This window comes from Rhinoderma darwinii, chromosome 1 (assembly GCF_050947455.1).
Source record: "Rhinoderma darwinii isolate aRhiDar2 chromosome 1, aRhiDar2.hap1, whole genome shotgun sequence".
In the NCBI taxonomy this organism is placed as follows: Eukaryota; Metazoa; Chordata; class Amphibia; order Anura; family Rhinodermatidae; genus Rhinoderma; species Rhinoderma darwinii.
Window position 1 is genome coordinate 458,114,650 of NC_134687.1, and position 17,293 is coordinate 458,131,942.

Below are 17,293 nucleotides of genomic sequence, written 5' to 3' on the forward strand. Positions count from 1 at the left end.
ACAAAAGTACAAAAATAACCCCCCTCCCAAGTATATACTATAGACATTTAAAATATGTTAAAAGAAAGCCAGGTGATTCCTAATATAATGTCGTAGATCAAAAATTGTAATGATTCCTCACACAATATATCAAAACACCTCAGGTAAAATACAGATTGAATACCATGTGTGTTACTATGTACACACGATCAATCGGAACAATGCTGTATGTGTTCCTGTGTACATAAAATACAATGCACGATCAATTTAGAGCAATGCTAGATGAATGTCAAAGAATGTTTGCTCATAAAGAATGGTATAGCCATTCTAGTCATCCTATTTCAAAACAGTGTAGGAGAAAGGATAACAGTGCAATAAGTAACACATACTGGTAGAAAGTTACTAGTGGTATAAAGTCAGCATACCTGAGGATGACATAATGAGAGTGGGATAGGACACCTGGACACCGAGCACCTCGACGCGCGTTTCGCAACCTTCGTCAGGAGGTGTAGTTGCTACTCTGACAGCTCAAGCTTAAAGAGGCTCTGTCACCAGATTTTGCAACCCCTATCTGCTATTGCAGCAGATAGGCGCTGCAATGTAGATTACAGTAACGTTTTTATTTTTAAAAAACGAGCATTTTTGGCCAAGTTATGACCATTTTTGTAATTATGCAAATGAGGCTTGCAAAAGTCCAAGTGGGTGTGTTTAAAAGTAAAAGTCCAAGTGGGCGTGTATTATGTGTGTACATCGGGGCGTTTTTAATACTTTCACTAGCTGGGCGCTCTGAAGAGAAGTAACATCCTCTTCTCTTCAGAACGCCCAGCTTCTGACAGTGCAGATCTGTGACGTCACTCACAGGTCCTGCATCGTGACGGCCACATCGGCACCAGAGGCTACAGTTGATTCTGCAGCAGCATCAGCGTTTGCAGATAAGATCGACTTACCTGCAAACGCTGATGCTGCTGCAGAATCAACTGTAGCCTCTGGTGCCGATGTGGCCGTCACGATGCAGGACCTGTGAGTGACGTTACAGATCTGCACTGTCAGAAGCTGGGCGTTCTGAAGAGAAGAGGATGTTACTTCTCTTCAGAGCGCCCAGCTAGTAAAAGTATTAAAAACGCCCCGATGTACGCACATAATACACGCCCACTTGGACTTTTACTTTTAAACACACCCACTTGGATTTTTGCAAGCCTCATTTGCATAACTACAAAAATGGTCATAACTTGGCCAAAAATGCTCGTTTTTTAAAAATAAAAACGTTACTGTAATCTACATTGCAGCGCCTATCTGCTGCAATAGCAGATAGGGGTTGCAAAATCTGGTGACAGAGCCTCTTTAAATGTAGTGTGAGAAAACCCGAAAGACCAATGGTGCATCGCGCACCGCACACGCCCACCAACGTCGCACCGTCAGCGTCATGACGAGCACCACTGAATGCAAAGTGTCAGCGATGTCCGTCACTCCAACTTCCGGCCCGGGAGCGGTGAGTGCCGCAGCGCGCAAGCGCACCATAATCAAACATATTATTTATACAAATGCATCATTATTAGGGTAATGTCAACCATGTATCTCCAGAAAATGTATAACACAGACACTAATATGGATATCTCTAAATAATTCGTCAAGCATGTACCAATGGATCTCATACCATGTAATCAGCAATGTGCACAATTAGTTACAAAGTGCATAAAACGAGACTGCGGATGATATTATTAGAACTAGATTTAGAACCATATAGTGTCAGTATACGTCATGCAGATGATAATCAATATGTTAGTATATTGATTTATCTGTGCCCAAGAGAATATATGTATAGAAAACATGCACATGTGTTAATGAAGATATATATATATATATATATATATATAAATATAATAATACCAAATAAATGGACAATACAACTTCACCATAATAAAGTGAAAAAATGAATATAAAAACAGAAAATAAAAAAGATTGTGAACAAAAATTCATATGTGTATATATACACTAGAAGTGCAATAATACACAATTGTATAGACAACATATTAGTGTTGCGAAAATCGGCTATATATCAAATAGCCAAATTAAGTTACTTGACGGTGTATAAAATATGTTTATATATAAAGTATAATTTAGTTTAATAACCATACGCATATATATATATATAAAAATGTGCAGTAATTTCATGGTGGGACAATAAATGCCGCAGTAAGAACCATGGAAGTCCGGCACAGGGCGGACACCCGGGACGTCCACCAAGCGGGGGCCCTCCGCTCAGAAACAGCCGGGACCAACCTCACACCAGACAACCAAACCATCGCCGAAACAGAGATTGTCCACACCAGGAAAAATTATATACATATATATATATATAAACCATACAAAAACGATACATATGGTCCATACATATATTATGTGTTCTTGTGTTAAGTGAAAAATATACACCAAACGATACATACATACAAACATATAATTACACAAGCACATGTCCAAGCATATGACATGTGCTTGGATTATGCACAACCATATTGTGTAATTATATGTTTGTATGTATGTATCGTTTGGTGTATATTTTTCACTTAACACAAGAACACATAATATATGTATGGACCATATGTATAGTTTTTGTATGGTTTATATATATATATATATGTATATAATTTTTCCTGGTGTGGACAATCTCTGTTTCGGCGATGGTTTGGTTGTCTGGTGTGAGGTTGGTCCCGGCTGTTTCTGAGCGGAGGGCCCCCGCTTGGTGGACGTCCCGGGTGTCCGCCCTGTGCCGGACTTCCATGGTTCTTACTGCGGCATTTATTGTCCCACCATGAAATTACTGCACATTTTTATATATATATATATATGCGTATGGTTATTAAACTAAATTATACTTTATATATAAACATATTTTATACACCGTCAAGTAACTTAATTTGGCTATTTGATATATAGCCGATTTTCGCAACACTAATATGTTGTCTATACAATTGTGTATTATTGCACTTCTAGTGTATATATACACATATGAATTTTTGTTCACAATCTTTTTTATTTTCTGTTTTTATATTCATTTTTTCACTTTATTATGGTGAAGTTGTATTGTCCATTTATTTGGTATTATTATATTTATATATATATATATATATATATATATATATCTTCATTAACACATGTGCATGTTTTCTATACATATATTCTCTTGGGCACAGATAAATCAATATACTAACATATTGATTATCATCTGCATGACGTATACTGACACTATATGGTTCTAAATCTAGTTCTAATAATATCATCCGCAGTCTCGTTTTATGCACTTTGTAACTAATTGTGCACATTGCTGATTACATGGTATGAGATCCATTGGTACATGCTTGACGAATTATTTAGAGATATCCATATTAGTGTCTGTGTTATACATTTTCTGGAGATACATGGTTGACATTACCCTAATAATGATGCATTTGTATAAATAATATGTTTGATTATGGTGCGCTTGCGCGCTGCGGCACTCACCGCTCCCGGGCCGGAAGTTGGAGTGACGGACATCGCTGACACTTTGCATTCAGTGGTGCTCGTCATGACGCTGACGGTGCGACGTTGGTGGGCGTGTGCGGTGCGCGATGCACCATTGGTCTTTGGGGTTTTCTCACACTACATTTAAGCTTGAGCTGTCAGAGTAGCAACTACACCTCCTGACGAAGGTTGCGAAACGCGCGTCGAGGTGCTCGGTGTCCAGGTGTCCTATCCCACTCTCATTATGTCATCCTCAGGTATGCTGACTTTATACCACTAGTAACTTTCTACCAGTATGTGTTACTTATTGCACTGTTATCCTTTCTCCTACACTGTTTTGAAATAGGATGACTAGAATGGCTATACCATTCTTTATGAGCAAACATTCTTTGACATTCATCTAGCATTGCTCTAAATTGATCGTGCTTTGTATTTTATGTACACAGGAACACATACAGCATTGTTCCGATTGATCGTGTGTACATAGTAACACACATGGTATTCAATCTGTATTTTACCTGAGGTGTTTTGATATATTTACATAGTTACATAGTTAGTACGGCTGAAAAAAGACACATGTCCATCAAGTTCAACCAAGGGAAGGGAAAAGGGAAGGAAAAATTTCTACACATAGGAGCTAATATTTTTTGTTCTAGGAAATTATCTAACCCTTTTTTAAAGCCATCTACTGTCCCTGCTGTGACCAGCTCCTGCGGTAGGCTATTCCATAAATTCACCGTTCTTACTGTAAAGAAGCCTTGTCGCCTCTGCAGCTTGAACCTTTTTTTCTCCAGACGGAGGGAGTGCCCCCTTGTTTTTTGAGCGGGTTTTACAAGGAACAGGATATCACCATATTTTTTGTATGTGCCATTAATATATTTATATAAGTTAATCATGTCCCCCCTTAGTCGTCTTTTTTCAAGGCTAAATAGGTTTAATTCTTTCAATCTTTCCTCATAACTTAAATTCTCCATGCCCCTTATTAGCTTCATTGCTCTTCTTTGTATTTTTTCCAACTCCAGGGCATCCTTTCTATGAACTGGAGCCCAGAACTGAACTGCATATTCTAGATGAGGCCTCACTAATGCTTTGTAAAGTGGCATTATTACATCCCTGTCCCGCGAGTCCATGCCTCTTTTAATACACGACAATATCCTGCTGGCCTTTGAAGCAGCTGATTGACACTGCATGCTGTTATTGAGTTTATGATTTACAAGTACACCCAGATCCTTCTCAACAAGTGAATCCGCCAGTGTAGCGCCCCCTAGGACATATGATGCATGCAGGTTGTTGGTACCCAGATGCATAACTTTACATTTATCTACATTAAACTTCATCTGCCAAGTGGACGCCCAAACACTTAGTTTGTTTAAATCTGCCTGTAATTCATGAACATCTTCCATAGTCTGAACTATATTACATAGCTTGGTGTCATCTGCAAAAATAGAAATAGTGCTATTAATCCCTTCCTCTATATCATTAATAAATAAGTTGAATAATAGTGGTCCCAGCACTGAACCCTGGGGTACACCACTTATAACCGGTGACCATTCAGAGAAGGAATCATTGACCACAACTCTCTGGATACGGTCCTTGAGCCAATTCTCAATCCAATTACAAACTATATTTTCTAAACCTATAGTCCTTAATTTACCCATTAGGCGTCTATGGGGCACAGTGTCAAATGCCTTTGCAAAGTCCAAAAACACTAAATCCACAGCGGCCCCTCTGTCTAGACTTCTGCTCACCTCTTCATAAAAACAGATTAGGTTAGTTTGACAACTTCTGTCCTTAGTAAAACCGTGCTGGCTGTCACTTATAATGCTATTTATTGTCACATAATCCTGTATATAGTCCCTCAATAGCCCCTCAAACATTTTCCCCACGATGGATGTTAAGCTTACTGGTCTATAATTACCCGGGGAAGACCTAGAGCCCTTTTTGAAAATAGGCACCACATTTGCCCTGCGCCAGTCCCTTGGCACTATACCAGTCACTAGAGATTCTCTGAATATTATGAAAAGGGGGACAGAAATAACTGAACTAAGCTCTTTAAGAATTCTAGGGTGTAACCCATCTGGTCCCGGGGCCTTGTGCACATTTATTTTATTTAATTTAGCTTGGACCATCTCTACATTCATCCAATTCAGTATATCAACTGATATATTAACAGCACTGGCACCGGCTACATCAGCTGCTCTTTCTTCTGTTGTATATACAGAGCTAAAGAACCCATTTAGTAACTCTGCCTTCTCTTGATCCCCTGTGATCAACTCCCCATTACCATTATCTAGGGGTCCTACATGTTCAGACCTTGGCTTTTTTGCATTTATATGCTTGAAGAATTTTTTAGGATTTGTTTTACTATCCTTGGCCACCTGCCTTTCATTTTGTATTTTTGCTAATTTTATTACATTTTTACAGATTTTATTAAGCTCTTTATATTTTACAAAGGCTACAGCTGTACCCTCAGATTTGTATTTTTTAAATGCCCTTTTTTTGTCATGTATTGCCCCTTTCACAGAAGGTGTAAGCCATGTGGGGTTTAATTTGAGTCGTTTATACTTATTACCTGTAGGAATAAGTTTTGCACTATAATAACTCAAAGTAGATTTGAAAATCTCCCATTTATCATTTGTTCCATTATTTGACATTAGTTCTTCCCAGTCTATATCCTGAATTGCAGCCCTCATCCTGGGGAAATTGGCTTTCTTAAAATTAAATGTTTTTGCCCTCCCAGCCTGCGTTTGTTTTTTACAGTATAGGTAAAATGTAACTATATTGTGATCACTGTTACCGAGGTTTTCTCGAACATTGACATTCCCAACAAGATCTGCATTATTAGAAATGACCAGATCCAACAGAGCTTCACCTCTAGTCGGGTCTTCCACAAACTGGCCCATAAAATTTTCCTGCAACAGGTTGAGGAAATGTCTCCCCTTTGCAGTTGAAGCCGAACCATGACACCAATTAATATCCCGGAAATTAAAATCTCCCATTATCACTACAGTACCCGCCTGTGCAGCCCGCTCCATCTGTTTATATATCTGACCTTCCATCTCCTCAGTTATATTGGGGGGTCTATAGATTACACCAAAAGTAATTTTTTCAGTGTTTACCTCCCTTTCTAGTTCCACCCACAAGGTTTCAACCTCCTGTGTGAGGAATCATTACAATTTTTGATCTACGACATTATATTAGGAATCACCTGGCTTTCTTTTAACATATTTTAAATGTCTATAGTATATACTTGGGAGGGGGGTTATTTTTTTACTTTGTACTGATGTATAATAAATTGTAAAATTTGTTTAATAAAATTGCATTTTGATGAAACTAATTGCATGATTTCAAGAAATCCTTTTTGGTTTAATACTCCCAAATCTGGAGCTGGAAGCACAGTTCTCCACCCGTTCCACATTTTGTATACTTTCTTACCATGTGCCTAGGTCATTATGATCATACGGCTTCCTTCTGGATATGCCACACACAGTGTCCCCTGCGGTGGGGTTTTACCATAACCCCAAATTTTACAGTCTTCTATGGAAGTCCCAAACTACAGGGACACTATGAATCTTGTCAGACCACCTTTAACCCTTTCAGGACTGAGCTCATTTTGGCCTTCAGGACCAGCCCCATTTTTTAAAATCTGATGTTTCATTTTATGTGCTAATGAGAGTATGTGCACACGATAAGTGGCTTTTACGTCTGAAATTACAGACTGTTTTCAGGAGAAAACAGCTCCGTCGTTTCAGACGTAAATGCTCCTCCTCGCATTTTGCGAGGTGTCATTGACGCCCGTAATCTTGAGATGTTCGTCATTGAATTCAATGAAAACCTGCTCAAATTACGTTTCAAGAAGTGTCCTGCACTTCTTCTTTGACGAGGCAGTCATTTTACGCGTCGTCAAACACAGCTGTCAAACGACGACGCGTAAATGACAGGTCGTCGGCACAGTACGTCGGCAAACCTATTCAAATGAATGGGCAGATGTTTGCTGACGTATTGGAGCTGTATTTTCAGACGTAAAACGAGGCATAATACGCCTCGTTTACGTCTGAAAATAGGTCGTGTGAACCCAGCCTAACTCTGGAATGCTTTTACCTATCCAAGCGATTCTGGGATTGTTTTCTCGTGACATATTGTACTTTGTTAGTGGAAACATTTCGTCAAATTCATTGCTTATTTGTGAAAAATATATGAAAAGACTGAAAAGTTTATCCCAATAAATCTCCTGGAAAATGCAAACTATATTCTGCACGGTGCCGTCCAAATGAAAAACACAACTTTAAAGAAAATGTGCAAAAATTATGATTTTTCTAGTCTTTAAATGTATCTGCTTGTAAAACAGATAGTAATACCACATAAAATAGTCACTATTTTACATATTCCATATGTCTACTTTGTTTGCATCGTTTTTTTGAACATTCTTTTATTTTTCTAGGACGTTACAAGGCTTAGAACTTTAGCAGCAATTTCTCACATTTTCAAGAAAATTTCAAAAGGCTATTTTTCAAGGACCAGTTCAGTTCTGAAGTGGCTTTGAGGGCCTTATATACTAGCTAGACACCATAAATCACCCCATTTTAAAAACTGCACCTCTCAAAGTATTCAAAACAGCATTCAGAAAGTTTCTTAACCCGTTAGGCGTTTCACAGGAATTAAAGCAATGTAGAGGGGAAACTTACAAATTAAAAATGTTTTGCCGAAATTCATTTGTATTACATGTTTTTTTTCTGTAACACAAAGTTTTACCAGAGAAACGCAACTTAGTATTTATTGCTCAGATTCTGCAGTTTTTAGAAATATCTGACATGTGGCCCCAGTATGCTAATCGACTGAAAAAAATGGCCTCCGCAGCAAAGGAGCACCTATAGGATTTTGGGGCCTTCTTTTTTTTAGAATATATTTTAGGCACCATGTCAGGTTTGAAGAGGTCTTGTGGTGCCAAAACAGTGGAAACTCCCCAAAAGTGACACTGTTTTGGAAACACACCTCAAGGAGTTTATCTAGAGGTATAGTTAGCATTTTGACCCCACAGGTCTTTTGCTAAATTTACTGGAGTAAGGCCTCATGCACACGACCGTAAAAACTCCCGTTATTACAGGTCGTAATTACGACCCGTAATAACGGGCTCATAGACTTCTATTGGCCACGGGTACCTTCCCGTTTTCTTACGGGAAGGTGCCTGTGCCGTTGAAAAAAATAAAACATGTCCTATTTCAGGCCGTAATAACGGCACGGACAGCCCATAGAAGTCTATGGAGCTCCCGTAATGACGGGTGGCTACATGTGTGCACCCGTCATTACGGCAGCGTTGCTAGGCGACCTCAGTAAATAGTCCCTGTCCAGGGTGCTGAAAGAGTTAACTGATCAGCAGTAACTCTTTCAGCACCCTGGACAGTGAATTTCGATCAGAATATAGAGCAACCTGTAAAAAAAAAAAAAAAAGACGTCCATACTTACCGAGAACTTCCTCCAGTCCAGTCTCCCGGCCGTTGCCTTGGTGACGCGTCCCTCTCGACATCCGGCCCGACACCCCTGGATGACTTTTCAGCCCATGTGACCGCTGCAGCCAATCACATGCTGCAGCGGTCACATGGACTGCAGCGTCATCCAGGGATGTCGGGCTGGATGTCAAGAGAGGGACGTGTCACCAAGACAACGGCCGGGTAAGTATGAATTACTACAACTTAAATTTTAATACGACTTAATACGATTAAGGTGATACCAAATTTATACAGGTTTTTTTTATATTTTACTACTTTTACAAAGTAACTATTATTTTTTTTACATACAACTTTTTGATCACTTTTTATTGCATTTTTTATTTTAAAAGCTAGGTTGACCAAAAATCTGTGATTTTGGCGTTTTAAATTCTTTATATTTTTTACGGCATGGACCGTGCGTGTTAAATAATGCTATATTGTAATAGTTTGGACATTTACGGATGCAGCGATACCAATTTTGTTTACTTTTTTATTTTTTACATTACCTTAGAGGAAAAATGGGGGAGTTTTTTGTTTTTTGTTTTTTACTTTAACCCCTTAATGACCAGCCTATTTTAGACCTTAATGACCAAGCCATTTTGTACGTTTTTCCATAGTCTCATTCAAAGAGCTATACACTTTTTTTATTTTTGCATCGACATAGCTGTATAAGGTCTTGTTTTTTGCGGGACAAGTTGTAATTTTTAATAGCACCGTTTTGGGGTACATATAATTTATTGATTAACTTTTTATGTGGGGGGGATAGAAAAAAAACAGCAATTTCGCCACACTTTTTTGCATCCTAAATTTACGCCGTTTACTGTGTGGTATAAATAACACAATAACTTTAGTCAGTGGGGGGTTGTGATTGCAACGATACCAAATTTGTATAGTTTTTGTATGTTTTACTACTTTTACACAGTGAAAATACTTTTTCTTTTCAAAATTTGTTTTTGTGTCTCCATATTTCTTTTTATATATCCTTTTTTTTTTGCGGGACGACTTGGAGTTTTTTTTATCGGTACCGTTTTGGAGTAGATGCGACTTTTTGATCACTTTTTATCACATTTTTTTTTTAAGGCTGGATTCAAAGAAAACAGCAATTTTTGCATGTTTTGTTATTTTATTTTTTACAACGGTCACCGTGTGGGTTAAATGATGTAATAAGTTTATAGTTGGGGTCATTACGGACGCGGCAATACCAAATATGTGTAACTTTTTTTTACTTTATTTTGTTTGTTAATAATAAAGCAGTTTGTGAGGGGGAAAAGTGTTTTTTTTTACATTTAATTTTTTTTTTCACTTTTTTGTTTTTTTCACTTTTATTAAACTTTTTTTTACTAGTCCCACTAGGGGACTTCACTATGTGATTATCCGATCGCATTTATAATACACGGCAATACTTCTGTATTGCAGAGTATTATGCCTGTCTGTGTAAAACGGACAGGTATCTGCTATGTCATGCCAGAGGCATGATCTAGCAGGCATTCATTACAGGCAGACCTGGGGACCTTTATTAGGCCCCCGGCTGCCATCGGAGACACAGACACTCCGCGATCTTATTGCCGGGTGTCAGTGAGATGAGAGGGAGCTCCCTCCCTCTCTCCAAAACCACTCAGATGCGGTGCACGCTATTGAGCACCGCATCTGAAGGGTTAAACGGGTGAGATCGATACTAATATCGATCTCACACGTTCGAGCAGGGACGCCACCAGCCCTCAGCTACCTCTGGCAGCTCAGAGCAGGGAGATTTGATAGCTCCCTGCTCTGTTTACTTATTCCGATGCAGCGACGTAAAAAGTCTATTGCATAGGAATAAGGCCCGTTAGTGACCGATGTAAAAACACTATGGGGCGGTCACTAACTGGTTAAATATGTTATATATATTTTTCAGTAATCACTTTATTTACTTTTTTTTTTTACACATTGTATTAGTCCCCTTAGGGGACTTGAACCAGCGATCACCAGATGTATTGCAGTATAATGTCATTTTGACAGGCTCCTATAACATCACAATCACTGTTCCTGTCCGTTTAGTCCCGGGTGTCAACAGTAATAAACAGCTGACACCTGCAGCATATGGAGCAGGCTCAGCGCTTGCGCCCGCTCCATATATAACCCCCCACACCAAGACATGCTATTAAGTCGTGATGCACGAAGGGGTTATTGCGCAGCAGATGTTGCAAAGTGACAATTACAATTTTCCACTGATAAGCCATTTTAGTGCACAATATGTTGTGCCCAGTTTGTGCCACTGAAGACAAATACCTCATACAATGTTGAGTGGGTTTTCCCGGATATAAAATGTCATATATGTGGACGTAAGCTGGTGTTTCGGCACGCTGTAGGGCTCCGAAGCGAGGGAACGCCATTTGGCTTTTGGAGTGCGAAATTTGCTTGGTAGTTGTCATGAACAAATACACAGTAAACAGTGAGGTCCCTGTTCTTCCCAAACCTCTGTCCTACTTCTGCGATCCGACCTAAACGATGGCGCACAACCGGGCGGCGTTCCCTATACTGGTACAAGTGAAACTGACAAACCGATAAGACAGAGACCGTACGAAATAACAAAGGGTCACCTAGGAAGTACACGGAGGGAGAGGCAGGGCAATTGCACAGTGGACAAGTCCGGGCGCAAAAGGCAGATTAAGGCAGGTAAGGTCAAACCGGGAGAGTGCGGAGAAGAAGGCAAAAAAGTCAGGAGTCCAGCCGAGGTCCGGTCACAAGAAGTCAAAAAGCAAGTCGCTCAGGGGAGTCTGAAACTAGGGAAAGCACCAGGCAAGGAAACTAATTACAGACAAAGGCCAACTATCCCAGGCTGAACTAAATAAAGAGAGGGCGGGAGCTCAGGAACATCAGCCAGGCTTTTATTGGCCTAATGCTCCTGAGCTCCTATTGGCTGCAGACTGCCTCAGTCTGCCAGGCCGGGCGACGCACCAGCCAGTAACTCTCGATGTCCTGGAGACTGAGGGAGCCGCAGGCAGAGAGTACGTGATAGTAGTATTTTGTTTGGAGTACATCAGCATATATGTAAGCTGTGCGGAGTACATCAGGGTATACGTAAGCTGCGCGGAGTACATCAGGGTATACGTAAGCTGCGCGGAGTACATCAGGGTACACGTAAGCTGCGCGGAGTACATCAGGGTACACGTAAGCTGCGCGGAGTACATCAGGGTATACGTAAGCTGCGCGGAGTACATCAGGGTACACGTAAGCTGCGCGGAGTACATCAGGGTACACGTAAGCTGCTCGGAGTACATCAGGGTATACGTAAGCTGCGCGGAGTACATCAGGGTATACGTAAGCTGCGCGGAGTACATCAGGGTATACGTAAGCTGCGCGGAGTACATCAGGGTATACGTAAACTGCGCGGAGTACATCAGGGTATACGTAAGCTGCGCGGAGTACAGGGTATACGTAATCTGTGCGGAGTACATCAGGGTATATCTAAGCTTTGCGGCGTGCATCAGAATATATGTAAGCTGTGCGGAGTACATCAGGGCATAATAAGAGGGTATAATAATGCGGTAAATTAAGTAATTCATAGATATGTGGCAAATGTCGCACTGATAAATGGTGCCCGATCTTATCCGCTTTTGGAACACACTGCACAATTTCTGTCGCTATATTCTGAGAGACAGAACTTTTTTATTTTTTCACCACTGGAGCTGTGTTGGGGCTTATTTGTTGCTGGACAATCTGTAGATTTCATTGGTACAATTTTGGGGTACATGTGATTTTATTTATTTTTTTTGACCACTTTTATTCAATTTTTTGGCAAGCAAGGTGAACAAAAAACAAATTCTGACAATGTTTCTTGTTGTTTTTTTTTTTTTACGGGGTTCACCGTGCGCTATAAATTACATTTTACTTTTTTCTTTGTTGCAGCAACAAACTTTCCTTGTGATCACATATCGGGACCTGAACTAATCAGGTTCCGATCATGTCTCTGGGACCAGAGGCCGGTGTTAACAGCACGATCCGGGTGTCAGCGCTACTCTGAGACACCCGATCGCGCTGCTAACACTCTCTCCGTCTTCTCTCTCCTCCGAACTCATACTGACAGGAGGCAGGGGAGAGAGAAAGTTATAACCATCAAGTGCCGGGAAAGTTTGCCGTACATAACTATGATGCTAGGAGCCCGGCTCCCTGCACTGTGTTCGGTCCGGGATTAGCGGCCGAAATACGTTCCGTCCATTACGGACGTAACATGGCCGTGTGAATCCAGCCTAAATATACAATACCACTGGCACATGTCTATATAATATAATGCGGTAAAGATAAAGGTTAATTTATTATATACAATGGTTAGTTGAACAGATGGAATTCCTATGACTGTCTGGTAACTCACACAATAGAATCAATATAACTTCTGTTCTCCCTCAAGACACGTCATCATTCTCCTTGTTAATACATTAGTAAAAAGTTTAAATTCTTTATATATTTTTTTTCTATCACACTCCAATATTTCCAAGTATTATGCTGATCAGTCATATACTTAATGTTTCTGGGTGTTTTAACAGTATTTTTCCTACTAATTTGTCCTGGTAACAATTTTAGGACCATTCCTAATTGGACTCCCTTATACACACAGGGTTTTATTTATTTAAGGCTGGATTCACACGAGCACATTACGTCCGTAATGGACGGAACGTATTTTGGCCGCTAATCCCGGACCGAACACACTGCAGGGAGCCGGGCTCCTAGCATCATAGTTATGTATGATGCTAGGAGTCCTTCCTCTCCGTGGAACTATTGTACCGTACTGAAAACATGATTACAGTACGGGACAGTTGTCCTGAAGCGAGGCAGGGACTCCTATTATCGTACATAACTATGATACTAGGAGCCCGGCTCCCTGCAGTGTGTTCGGTCCGGTATTAGCCGGTGAAATACGTTCCGTCCATTACGGACGTAATGTGCTCGTGTGAATCCAGCCTAACCCTCAAACATTCATTCTTCACAGTCAACGAGTCTCATATATGTTTCATATCATACATTCACACAAGCATAAACCTATACACATCATTACCTTGCACAGCACAATTCAGACACTTACAAAGACAAACAGCTGTTCCCCTCATATCTCAATCATTCAATACTTATTATCCTATTATTTTACTCTTTAAGTATACTTCTCATATATGTTTAATCTATAACAATAATTTCTTTCAACTTTCCACAAACCATTCTATTCATCACATGCAAACGACAGTCTTATGGCTGCCAGCCTTTTCAAAAAATGTTCTCTCATATCAACTTACTCTCTAACCACCTGTAATTACTTACTTTGTCATTTAAAGTACACCCAGTTAACGGAGTTAACACCTGGCCATACACAATTTCTTATTCAACTTTGTTTATTTTTTTTATTTATTTTTTTTAAAACAAATAATCGTAATACTCTATAATACTTAATCTATAGGAGATCCTCCAAATCTCCAAGTGCTTTATATTTTACGTACTGCACAGAGTTATTTATTACCTGTAGCCTTCTCACACAGGCTATGGACTACTAACCTCGAGAACCGTTATTCCCAGGTATTTATATTAAGACCTGTGCTTAATATAACTAAGACCCAGTCTTAGTACCTAAGATCCAACTTAGGTTTTTATCACATAACCTTATAACATCTAAATATGAAAAATAAAAAAAATATATAAACAAAATGATATTACCTTTTATTCAGATAACTCAAATCCTCAATTCTTTTCTATAAGTTCTTTTAGAATCCTTCACTCCACCCCGTGCGTTCCATCAGACTGGCCTCTGTTTGACAGCAATTGAGCTGGAGGTCTTTAGATTTAGTGAGTTCATAGAATAACTCACCCCGTGCATGGTATAAAGTCCTCGGTTAGACGAGGGGTCAGGAGATGTTGGATTTCCGGTTCGAAGGACCAATTGATAAGAACATAAATTCTTCTAACAAGGAGATTCAAGCCGTCATCTGAATAGAACTGCGTGCCTTTATTTTTATTGATTAGGAGACATTGTCATTCAGGATAGAGGCAGATATTTTGCTATAGAGTATTCATACATATTCTGAGAATAACATGTCTGGACTAGTTCTTGTTACATTTTGCTTCATATATCACAATTGACAACTAATTAGAATTTCCAGACAGAGGTTTAACTTCTAATCTCCCTTTTTAGGAATACAGCTACCCCCTCCTCATATATAATATCAGTTATCTTAACAATAAAACATATTAGACATTTTGTTAGTCAAGGCACCGTTTTAGTCTTCATTTAGATAAAGTAATCAAATTTAAAACTTTTCTAACGTAGCGCCATACCACCCCTTTGTAGATAGTGCCGTACTGCCTCCTCTGTAGATAGTGCCATACAGCCCCCCATGTAGATATTGCCCCCCCAAACAAATAAAACAAAACAAGTTACTCGCCTAGGTCCTGTTTCCGTGACGAACGGATCTTCTACACGAGCCTTCTCAACGCAGACAGGATCCTTGTGTAGACCAGCGTGATCCAGTGATTTCATCACGCCGGCCTGTGCTGGGATCCCTTTTCTTCACCTGATAGGCTGCAGGCTGAAAGGCTTGTAGCTAATGGCAGAGCAGTGAGATACCTCCTTGCTCTGTCATAGTGTTCAATAGTATCTGCGTCCTAATGACGCAGATACTATTGAATGTGGCGTCGCTACTGCTGTAGCAGCCATAGCGGCTGCTAACAGCGCTACCGGTCATGGGGGGGCCTATGGGCGGCACTGGTCCCCTCATGCTACAGTGGTAGTTACACCACTGACCTACAATGCAGGAGGGAAATGTGTGTCTCTAATAAGTTTTTAAAAATAAATATCTACAACATTTTAAAAAGTAAATAAACACATTATTTCTCTACTTAAATGTTATTATGGAAACTAGTTGGTTTCATTCTACCTCTATTTATGTAAACTTTGCTGAATATTCCATGAATAATGTTCCTGGAGGTAGCACTGTAATAATGTCACTGTCTTCTTTTCAGGGAGGATCTGAAGATACCTCACGGTAAGATAAATGGACAGCCAAAAGGATTATCAAGGCCTGAGTGTCGACTCGGATCCACATCTAGTTCACAGAGCACTACCACAGTGAGTCCTTCTCGGCATTCTAGTGTAAAGAAGGTTTCTGGAGTTGGAGGCACTACATACGAAATATCCGTGTAGAAGTCTCTGCTTTTGAGCGCCTTGGGCACTTAGAACGCTACAGGGAATGAACCAATAAAGTACAAGGCATATTTTTTGGGCCATGTGGAAGAGAATTCGGTCATTGGGAGCTTTAACTCATGGATGATGAAGAACTTCTAACAACAAGGACAATGTTTAATAATGGAAACGCTGGTTACATGATAAAAGAAAAAAAATAAGCCATTGCACGTGTGTCTGTCCTTGAAAAAACAAATCACAGAAGAATGTTTTAAAACTTGTGACGAGAGAGCAGTGGGACACCATTTTATATTTTGTCATTATTATTTTTTTTTAATTTATAATTTACAGGGCCTGAAAAAAATTGGGCCACAATAAAATAATCCAGCTCTTCTGAGAAAATTAACCCCAGTATCAATGGATATAAACAGAAAATAAAAATAACCCTTCTACCCCTTCAGTCATCCTATGGAGCGCCCATTTCATTTTACCTCGGATTATAAAAAGTGGTTTGTATGGTATGTGTTTGAGATAAAATACAAGGTACACTTCGTATTCTGTGAGGGTTTGTCAAAAGGTTAGTGTCTGTGATTCCCCCCCCCCCCCTAGAAATTATTACAAATGTACCCCATGTATATATAGTGGAATTGTCCATTTTGTAATTAATCTATATTAGAATACACCCATTCATTATGGACTAGTGAGATTATGGAGGAATGATGCATTTTGCTGCACAATTCCTAGTAAATTTACAAATTCCCTACATTAATCTTAAAAAAAACAAAAGAAATTATTAGTTCTGCAGCCTCAGATGGAAAATGGCCTGACGTGACTACTGCCAACTTTGAGCTGTATAGTTAAAGGAGAGTTGTCCAGGATTAGGTAAAAATAGATGCTTTTTCACAAAAACAACACCCCAATGTTTGTGTGGTATTGAAGCTCAGTCTCATACACTTCAATGACTCTGTGTTTCAATACCAAACACAACCCATGAACAGGTGTGGAGCTGTTTTTGGAAAAAAAGACTTGTTTTTGAAATCCTTGACAACCTTATGTAATGAGACCGGCTCGTTGCTAGGGACACAATGCTTAACAACCACAATAAGTTTGTCAAGCGTGTTTTTAGCAACCAGTCTGTCCCAGGTTACGAAGTTTAGTTGCAATTCTCCCTTAAGCTAAATATCTAAGA

General features: G+C 39.7%; 1 protein-coding gene across 1 annotated transcript in view; it reads left to right on the forward strand.

The window, feature by feature from the left end:
• ZDHHC8 (zDHHC palmitoyltransferase 8) overlaps positions 1-17,022 on the forward strand; it is a 121,200-nt gene extending 104,178 nt beyond the window's left edge. Inside the window, exon 11 of the mRNA XM_075832599.1 lies at positions 15,945-17,022. Coding sequence (XP_075688714.1) covers positions 15,945-16,125 — 181 coding nt within the window. The 3' untranslated portion in view covers positions 16,126-17,022. The remainder of the gene's footprint in view (positions 1-15,944) is intronic.
• Positions 17,023-17,293: the final 271 nt, after the last annotated feature.